General features: G+C 32.3%; 1 protein-coding gene across 2 annotated transcripts; it reads left to right on the plus strand.

Annotated features, from left to right (window-relative positions):
• The first annotated feature begins 214 nt into the window (after nucleotides 1-214).
• On the plus strand, nucleotides 215-5394 carry LOC149531236 (transcription factor bHLH35-like). 2 transcript variants are annotated; one of them, XM_089811921.1, is made up of 4 exons: nucleotides 215-893; nucleotides 4054-4245; nucleotides 4788-4976; nucleotides 5068-5394. In XM_089811921.1, the coding sequence occupies exons 1-4, from the start codon at nucleotides 750-752 to the stop codon at nucleotides 5185-5187; spliced, it is 645 nt and encodes a 214-aa protein (XP_089668047.1). In that variant the 5' UTR covers nucleotides 215-749; the 3' UTR covers nucleotides 5188-5394. The 2 variants fall into 2 exon arrangements, with proteins under 2 accessions (XP_089668047.1, XP_089668048.1); XM_089811922.1 differs by having other exon boundaries at nucleotides 4788-4958.
• The last annotated feature ends 5690 nt before the right edge of the window (nucleotides 5395-11084 follow it).

Raw genomic sequence — 11084 nt, forward strand, 5'->3', positions numbered from 1 at the left:
ACGTTGCCCAAATTCTCACATTGTTTTCTTCCTAACCAATTTCCAGAGCAATTGTACGAAGACCTTTTTAATCCCACACATTGGGGCCCACAGAGAAGAACCCACATAATATCGACACGTGTCCACCTCGATTTTGGTGCCCTGTAGCCCCGCAGGTGGTCATATGGGGATAAGCCTCACATGTTAAATAAGGTGCGGCAAGGCATTAAATAGCCTCCTCATGGCGCCGTATATTCTGTCCTCTGGACAAGGACTGGTAATGGCGCCTGTGTGAAAAAAGCTGTGGTAGGAGCTTATTATGAAAGTAATGTTGCGGCCTGCTTCCACTTTTCTGTGCTTTTCAGAGGAAATTTGGGCCAACAGGTGGGGCTGCTTTGCAAGTACATAAACCCATGTGCTCCCTGCAAATCTTTTTTATGATTGTGGACGCCCGGGATCGTTTCCTGTGACTCCTTGGCTGATTCTGGCCGTCCGTAGTTTGTTAAGGAATTCAGCCCTGCTGTGGGCATTTAATGGTCCGGTACCCGGTGTTTGATTATGCTAGCTGTATTTGTTCAATTATTGTCTCTATTGCTCAGGCAAAAATGATTAAAGCTGGTTTGGTTTGGAGTCGGGAAGATTGAGATTTTGCTGTTGCGGTTTTTGAGGTTTCGGTGTTGTAGATTTGGGCGGGGAGTGGAGTGAGGCAGAGCGGATCTATTGCGTTGTAATTGAGGAGAATTGGTGAGTTGAAGTTTTGGTGCGTCCGGATGGAGTTTGCAGGAGAGCAGGGTTCGATCCGTTACAGTAAAAAGCCGAAGCAGTCGAAGAATGTTGTTTCTGAGCGGCGGCGGAGGCAGAAGATGAATAAGCTGCTTTACACTCTGCGCGCTCTTGTGCCTAACATTTCCAAGGTTCGAATCCTGCGGCCTTCTTTGTCTCTTTCGATTTTGTTTTGTTGTTTTGGATATGGATTGGTAGTGCAGTGGAAAGGTTTTCTTTAGGTTTTGAGGAGCGTTGACACTTTAAACTTTTGATCAGATGACCACACTGTTCATTTTGAATTCCATAATGGAACAGAAATTTGAGAAAAAGGAAAGGAATCATAATTTGGTCAGATGTTTTTGAAATGAGGTGTTAGCAGGTTAATATATGCGGTCGGAATCTTATTTATTTATTTGTAGGTTTTGAATCCCTTGGCCTTTTGTATCTCTTCCGGTTTTCTTTTCTAGTTTTGAGTATAGATAGGGAGTACAGCAAGAAGCTTCTGCATAACTTAATAGGGTGATGAAACTTAATTGTTTTTCGTCCGACCATACGGAGGTCAGCTTAAATTCTATAACAGAAATTGGAGAATAATGGAAAGGAATCAAAATTTTGTCAGATATGTTTGAAAGGAAGTGTTAGCGGGTTAATGGAATCACAATTTTTTTATTTATAACATTAATGTACATCTGAAGGTTCTAATCTCGTGGCCTTCTGTGCCTTCTTCTTTTTACTTTTATTGTTCTGGATATAGATAGGTCGTGCAGCAGAAAGGTTCTGCATAACTTAATATACGAAACTTCAAATGTTTTTCGTCTGACCATACGCTACTCAGTTTAAATTCCATAATAGTATAGAAATCGAAAATAATGGAAAGGAATCAAAATTTGCTTAGTTACATTTTTAAAAGGAGTTGTAAGCAGTTTAGTATACCGCGAATCACAATTTTGTATTTCTTAAATTAATGTGTATCTTAAGGTTCGAATCTCGTCTCCTTCTGGTGTTTTTTTATTGTGTTGGAAATGGATAAGTAGTTCAGCAGAAAGGTTCTGCCTAACTCAATAGGAGCGATGAAACTTCTTATGTTTATCGTCTGACCACACATAGATCAGATTAAATCCTATAAACAAACAGAAATGGAAAAAATAAATGGAAAGGAATCAAAATTTGGGTAAAAATATATATACGGTCGGTACACATATTTTAGTTTTCTTGCTGTAGTACGTCTGTACACAACTGCCCTGTCTTGTTTTGAGACATTTGATTATAAAAATTTTACTTGTGGGAATGCTTAGACATCTTATCTTCTGTACCCTGGATATTTATCATGAATTTTATCACAGGAAGTAATTAATGGTTTTGAGATCTGTGCCATATTTATTCTAGTATTCTTCGGATAGAAAGGTTTACTGCCTACTATCTTTGAAAAATTTAAATAAATTGGAATTGTTTGCTGCAAGTTTCCAACAAGAAATTAATCCTTGAAATCGTAACGATAACGATATGTATTATTTAGTGATCTTCATACATGGCGTTATGGTTAAATTTAACATGCTCCTTTTATACAGATGTTATAACCGATCTTCACTGTTTCAAGTCTCTTTATAAAACTCATCGATCTTCTTTTGAAAAAATTATAGTTCAATAAAACACAGAAAATACAGGCCGGCTACAACATGAATAATATTCAGATTTAAAAAGCTCTAACAGTCTGGCTTTCTGTAGGAAGGGCTTTTAATTTTATATGCAGTTTCTGCTAAGAAATTTTATTTAGTACATCATGTTTTCTCAAATTGGGAAGAGAAAATGAAGTCATCAGCAACCATAACGAGGCTCTATGTTTTTGGCCCATGAAATTATCTGTTTTGAATAAAGCCTAATTTATAGGGGAAGCTTACGAAATTCCCTCCATGATATATATCATAGTAGTTAGAAAAATTAGTAAGGCTTCAAGCTCTTTTATAGTACTAGCGCCTTAAACATTTAAACAGATAATTCAGAATTATAATAGGATTAAAGCACTAAAATATCTCACCCTGAATTCTTCGGTAGCGAAGACAACGATTCATGACGCGTTGAACATTGATTTCAAGATATATCCTAGAAATATCAGGGACATAATAGAAAAGAACTAGAATCATTATTTCCTTACATTGAAAGTGCTACTGAGAAAGCTTGGGAGGATCTTAACCGAAAAAAGCATCAACTCATTTTGTCGAACTCTTAAAACCCTTAGAAAAATTCCCGGATATGAAAGTCTTTCGACATAGCTTAACTCAGAATTAAGGCATTTAGGAGGCATCACGCTTAACGCTTCTCTTCGAAACGTTGAAACTTCAAGATTATTTCAGATAGGATTACAATAATGTATATGTACAGTGATGTCATGTAAAGCCATGAACACAGCAGAATATGTACATGATTAATTGCGATCTTCATTTAGCAGAGCAAGACATTCTTCAGAGGTTAGTTTGAACTCCAGAATGATTTAGAAAATTCACCCTGATCTAAACCGAGATTGTGATATTCCTTATTTCATCCAATAACATTCAGTATAAAGCTGTAAAAACTATGTAAGAATTCTTTAGTGTAAAAAAATATTGTCTCTGATCTGTATTTATTATGGTAATGATTTAAAATTGGGTCAGTTGTCTCAGATAATTTGGTGGATTTGGTCACGTAATGATCTCATTGAAGATAATCTCTAAAGAATTTGAAAATTTGTTTGTAGAACGATGATGTAGAAATTGAGTTCGAGATGACAAGATGGACTAAAGGACCTAACCATTTAGATTGAGTGGACTTGTCCAAAAGAATAGGTAGTAGTGAAGGATTCGAACTTGGTTGAGAATGTCTTTGTTAGTTTGGCTGTAAATAAATTAGTTTCAGTATCAGAATTGGAGGGGTAAATGGTTTTGAATGCAGTTGAATATGTCACAGAAGGTGAAAGAAACTGTGTGTAATCTATTTAAGGGCTTTAAAATCTCTATAGTGCAAAGATGCTTTGAGCTTTCTCATTTGACTCTTCTTGAACTTCTCTGTTGTAGGAAAGGTCTTCAACTGAAACCATTGTCATCAACCTTCCTTTGTATTAGCATATATAACAATTTCGAAAGCGTATGTTGCTTCATCCTCTGAAGCTTGTATAGATTTCTAATAAAGAATTTGGTGAGCAAAGAGCATTGCAGAACTTTATATTGTGGACAAGAACTAGTCCTTATGGTCCTTCTAGACAATTATCATCAACACTTCCAGTTCTGTAGCTTTAATATCTAATTGTTTATAGTTTGTATCTTTTTGGTCGAGCAGATGGACAAGGCTTCAATCTTAGGGGACGCAATCGACTATGTGAACGACCTGAAGCAGCAAGTGGAGAGAGCTCAGTGTGATGTTCAATCTTCCAACGTTTCTCCTCGATCTTCTGACCAGGAAACGGACTCCATGGCCTTTCTACTCGACGCAGCAGCCAAATATGCCTCCAACTGCAAGTATATGATCCAGGTCAGTCAATATTATACCTATTTTGTTTTTTAAAGCAAAATTTATACACGAATTTTCTCTTTTCAGTTAACCGTATGCTTTTAAAATAAGTAGAATCACCGCGAAATCAGAGAATTATTAAATGTATGGATGAACCTTACAACATAAACACTGACCATCCGATTGTAAGGAATTTCAGTGGGGATTTGTCTTGTTCAATACTGAATCCTGATACATGTCTTGTTTTATTCAGCTGGTTTGTTTTGTAATGTAGCGTTGACCTCTGTTATTACTCTGACATGCTAAAACATTCTGAGCAACACAGATTCCAATGTTTCGAGATCTATTATTAAAAAACTAATTAATCTCTGGGTGAAAATTTTCATTCTCTAAATCTACCAATCAAAATTTGTGGAAGGAGAAATTAAATATTCTCCCCTCAATCTGAAACCCCCCCCTTGCCTACATATGAAAGAAACTTGTAAATTCTTCAGAAGCGACATTAAAAGTGAGGACTTCTGAAACAAAGAATTGACTATTGTTTATCTGTAAGCGGTGCGAAGGTGGAAACTCAGCTTATAGAGGAAAGCATGGTTGAGCTCAGAATCAAATGCAAAAAGGAAAGCGGGATTTTATTTCAGCTTACGATTGCTCTAGAATCTATGCCATTCCGGTTGAAAACTGCAAGTTTCAGCACTCTCGATGAATTTCTTCTCCTCAACATTGTATTGCAGGTACACATATATAATAATGTAAGGCTTATCTTTCATCATCCACATTATGTTCTTGTTTGTGATTGTTTCTTTTTAATTAATATGATGTGGGTTGTTCTTATTTTTTAAGATTGAGGAACGTAGTGCACCAGTGAGCAAGGACGCAGCAAGTAAAGCCATCGAAGATGCTCTTATTAAGAATGGTCTGAAAGTTACTGGTGGTAATCTAGGCTTGAATTGTCAAGCCTGAATACTGCTCTGTTGAGCCAAACAAGAGAGAGTTTTTGTATATTATATCATTGGAACTTTCTTTGTTTTCACCTGTCCTGCCATTCTTAGATGCGCCAGGAACTTGACCCACAAAGTTCCAATGCTGTTTCCATCTAAACTTTCATGACTTTAAGATGTTTTGTTCAGCAAGGAAGTTATATATGTTCAATTTGCTGAAATTCTAAAAGATTTGTTGCGTACTCTAGAATCAGTTATTGCAGTATTATTTTTTAAATAAATAAATATATAGCAAAAGAATCAAAGGATAATTATGATTGTTAAACTATAAGAAATTTAATGTGAATGTTGAGACTTGTTATTATAATTATTTATTCTTCCAACTTTTTTCTAACAGATTTGAATCTTGGTAGATTGTATATCATCATTTTTATTTATCAAATCTAATCATTAAAATAAGTTTTATATGATTATATATTGGATAATCTAAATATTAAATAACAATAACAATTATATAATGAATAAAATTTGAACTTTTATCTTATTTATCATTAATTAATTGTATATTATATGAATCATTGATGAATAGGATATTATATGTTCATTTTATCATGGATCAACAATATATTGTTCACATCATTTGATTTAAATTGGTATATGTATTTTTTCATGATTGTTTTAGAGGGATTGCTTAAACATCACATACTAAGACTTTAAGACTTGATTCTTAAACAAAAGTATTAAATAGTCAAAGTTGACTTACTTTTTCAAAGCTTAATTTTTTCTTTAATGTGTGATATATAACCCCATGTCCATGGGGCTGGTTATAACTAATTTATGTTTACCTTTAAGTAGTGAAAGTGTTATCATGCATATTTTAAGCGATGGGAAAAGGATAAAATGAAATCTTCATCTATTTTAAGGGAGGGCTGGAAATAAGCAATTGGGAAAAATAACACATGGCCCCACAATTTGTTTTCCATCTGATTATTTGTCACCAATTTTTTCTCCAAATCATTTTTTATTACTAATTTTATTTGAAAACAAATTTTTAAGATAGTTGCTAAGAAAATAGATAACCACATTTTATAAGTACGGGGACAACACATCCACAAAAAATTTCATGAGGACTTGACCTAAGTATGGTGGTTCTTGGAAGCTTGTCTCTTATTAGATTATATAATAAAATACTAACCATTGCACTCATACATCAAATTTAATATATTATAATATAATTAGATTTCAGATTATATAAATGCTTAATTAGTAATGACCATATTAAAAAAATTTAGACTACTAACATTTTTGTCATTAATTAATTGTAAAGTAACACAAACAATTGAAGGAAAAAAATGTTATAGGTGTATTTCAATATGAAATTAATAATATATTTACATAACTTGAATTAAATTGGTAAATGTAGTTTTTGTATCTACAACTCATATATTTTTAAAGAGACTTTTTTTTTTTTTTTTTTGAATATTGATAGATTTTATAATTAAAAAACACCCATTATCTTCATTTATCAAAATAAATAGACTAAAATACCATATAATATGATTAGATATTTGGTTATATGAAGAATTCAATTAAAAATTATAATGTTAAATAAGAAATAAATTAAATTTAGGCTCCTAAATTTTTTCTCATCATTAATTGATTGTAAAATAATACAAATAAGTGATGAATAGGGTGTTATGGGCTAATTTGGCTATAGAATTAATAATACTTCATTAAATATAATGGTAAATCTAGCTTTGCATGGCTATCTATGACCAATACCTTTTAAGACCAAATTTCTTGAAATTAAAATTAAGTATAAATGATTTCTACAAATTCAACACTTAAGTAGTATTATGTAATCATTTGATTTGGTGCAATTATTTGACCTATTTAGTGAAGTAAAGTAAAACAAATAGTGTTAGTGTTGATAATTATTCTTTCAAAGATAAAGTGTAGCATAAAGCTATTTATTTAATAGCAATTGAAGTAGTATGTATTAGTTTTATGTCATATAAGTTATTATGTATTTAATTTTAATTATAAGAATATATATTAATAAATTTATAATTTGGAATACATAATAAGTATAGAAAAATGGAAGTTAAAATTAAAAAAGGTAAAATTTTATTCAAATATAAGAGAGATATATAAATCAAAGTATTGAGCGTAAAGAGTACTATAGAGTTACGTTTCTATGAACTATTTGATCATATAGTTTCTTTTATTTATTATATTTCTTAACGACTTAAATATCATAGACTAAGGCTTCATTCTCAGGCTAAAAGTGTTAAATAGTTAAAGTCAACTTATTTTTTTCAAGCTTAATTTTTCCTTAGTGTGTGATATTTCAGGGTGGCCCTATATTGCAAGTTTGTTGCATTTGATTTGAAGTCCATTTGGCCAAACAATCTACAACAACATTCCACTCTTGATGATTGTGAGTAAAAGTAAGAGAGTCCAAGAAGCTACATAGTAAGAGAACTTGTTGCACAACCAATGCTAAATGCCAACTAACATCCACAAGATTACTCCTTTTTAACAAAGTAAACATAACCTAAGAATTAGACTCCCAAATAATACTTTGCCAACCAAGATTACAACAATGTTTAATGACATGTAGAATGGTAAGAACCTCCATTTCATTATTTGCATGAAAATCTCTTATACACAAATTAGATTGAATCTAACTAGTTCACTATCTTGACTAGCTCCCTAATGCCAACATGTCCATGATTCCCCTGAGACGAAACCGCATCATCAATTTTTAAAACTCTGTGAGGAGGGGGTGACCAACAACCCTTCCAATCGATTCTCCACAAAGTATGTCTACATCTAGAACTTCTAGCCTCATTAACATACACTAGAGCACCTTTTTAGAAGAATGATTAAGATGATTGTAAATACATATGATCCACTCCGTCAATCAAACTACATTTAGCCAAAAGAATCTGACGAAAAGAATGAAGAATTTTCCACAACCAATTCCTTTCCAACCAAACATGTCAAATGAAATAAAAGAGTTCAACACCCACATAACCTAAAGATAAGAAGTTTTAACAGGTTTTATATTACGTTGTTTCTATCAAAATTTTTACATCTATTTTTAAAATTTAGAATCGCTAGTCTTACAATATCTAATAAACTTGAAAAACATTACTTCAAATAAATTTAAATATGATCGCAAACCTGTTGAATGAAGTTGTTAAATCGTCCAAATTGTCAATATTTAATATGATGTTTACATATTTGTAACCATCAATATAACCAATAAAATAAGTGCTGATAACAACGCAACGATCACGGAATTATGAAATTTGTCATAATGTTCTCCATGCCATGTTTATCCGTCATGAAAGTATCTGTCATTGTGGATGATATTCCACATGAAAGTAGTTGTATTTAGACTTTTGGTGGAAAATTTATTAATAAATTTATTGGTGCCCACTAAAACATTACACGTCAGATGGTGGCGAGGAGCTTGACACCTGTCCCATATCTTAGGGTACGTTAACATCATCATTGACACTTTGATGGCCATCTTTACCTAAAGTTTGAATGATCGGTTGATCGATATTGAAATGGCAAGCGGCAGTGAACATCATTATTTATCATTCAGATTGTTCCGGGATTGGAGTTATGACCAACGGAATGAGACATCCTACCTTACCCATCCGGGTGTTAATTAAACTCTATAAGAATTTGTTTTTTTTTTTCCTTTTTCGGTCAAACATTATATTTTTATTAATAATAACTTTTCAAAGAGAAATGAATCAGAAAAGAAAAACTTTGGTCATTACCTAATACAAAGAGGATGAAGAAGAAGGAATATTGGATCAAGAGAGAGTACCAACATAGCATAAGAAGCACATGTTTAATGTGCAATTCCAAATCCTATTAGTCAACCATTAATGCTATCAAAATCTAACAAATGAATCTAAGTGGTATTTGTAAGAAGAGTAGTTTATATATAAAATCACATTTATAATGTATGATTCTAAATCTTATATAGTCAACCATTAATGCTATTAAAATCTCAACGAACAAGAGGTTGTTAGAGCAAGAGTCCTTGTTTATTGTGAAAAGCATAAGAAGAAGAAAACTATTAGAATGTTCTTTAGAAGGGGGAAAGATGGAGGATTAACGTGCTTTTGTTTTCTAACTCATATGATTTTTGTTCTTTTCCTATTCCAATTAAAAAGAATTCTACTCTAAAGTTTCATGCTTCAAACTTAACGATAAAATATCTTATCATACATAAATGTGAAGTCCTAAATTTGAATCTTAATTAGTTTATAAAAATAATGTCTTGCATACATGCATCTCCCATATATAACAACTTACATTTTATATATTGAATTGCTATTAGATGGTAAACCAAACAAAGTAATTGTACTAGCTTAATTAATTAAAATATTTGAATTATACTTTTCTTCGTCTATTTATGAAATGTAAAATGAAAGACAATGCTAGAAATATGCTTTAAGATTTGATTATAATTTACTTTTATCTTTAAAAATTAAATTGTTTCTAACAAGATTATACATGATATTTAAATTATATGAATTTAAATATGTGTACCGTATTTTTTTTTGATCGGTAAATGGTCGAAGCTTTGTTTTATATTAGATAAATAAAATTAAATTTACAAAATTCTCCATTCAAACGGGCACTGGTAGGAAAAAAATGGAGTAAGAAAACCTCCAGTTTTGCCCGAGACTAAAGTCCTATACTATACATTTTAAAAGGGGCATACCCCAATATATATAAGTTCTTTGTTACATATTTATACAAATTCGATGTATCAATATAAGACAAAGATACAACCTAAGCAAGGGGAACATAATGCACAAGGAAGGAAAATAGAACAGGGTCAAAGAATTGAAAGACCATCCAATGAGTAGAGACCTAATCAACATCTGCATGAAAAAACACGGCTAATTTCCAAGGGAAAATTAGTAGCCAAAATAACAGTGACAATAAATATGGAAAGGAAGAAATTTAAAAAAAAACAAACAACAAACTAGGGAAGCTCTTCAAAACCAAGCCCTTTAATTATGATTCCCTTTCCTTCCTATTCTTAATTTTCCATATTGCAAGACTCCACATTGAAATATAATACACAGTATTATTATCATTTTATTTCATAATTTTAAACTATCTACTGTTATTCCTAAGTGACGAACATTATATATCCTAAACTGTACTGATAAGATAAGAAAAACGAGAAGAACATTGATCACCGAGCAACATACAAACTAGGCAAATGGACCCAGTTGTGTTATTGATTGCCACTAAAATACAGAGCGACTATTATTTATCCAAGCTACCTTTTAATTTATTGTTGAGGAAGTAACACCACTTAAATAATGTTCATCAATAATAGCTAAAACCAACAACATTTCTTCATTTATAAGTATTATACAATAGAAAACTCTAGCATAGTCCCAACAGGCCAAAGATAAGAGACCAAAAAAGGAACAAGAGAGGCTAGCATCCAAACCAGGGTCAGGCAACAATTAAACTTCTCAAAAACATATAAAATTCATGCTTTAGATTTAAGGAACAAAACTACACCAGAATCTACAATCAGGAAAAGAAAAGAAAAAGGAAAAAAACCCCAAAAGGGCCAAAGCTAATACTAAGCAATAAAGCTAAAATACTAAAAGCAAAGCCAAGAAAAGACAAACATAAATAGAATGAGCCAAAAAACCTAAGCCACCAGAACACAAATTTATCACTGGGCCTCCTCCTCCTTCTAGCAGACCATCACAATGTCTTTGGCTTTGGTCGTGTCATCATCACTTGATCCTAGTGGGAACACAAATGTTGTGAGCTCTCTGCTAGACTTAATGAAATTGGGCAGAATGAATTCCAACCTACTCATATCCTCAAAGTTGATGTCTGGCTCAATGTAGG

The sequence above is a fragment of the Cupressus sempervirens genome, chromosome 11, assembly GCF_028749045.1.
Source record: "Cupressus sempervirens isolate cs-2001-9-10 chromosome 11, ASM2874904v1, whole genome shotgun sequence".
Taxonomy (NCBI): domain Eukaryota; kingdom Viridiplantae; phylum Streptophyta; class Pinopsida; order Cupressales; family Cupressaceae; genus Cupressus; species Cupressus sempervirens.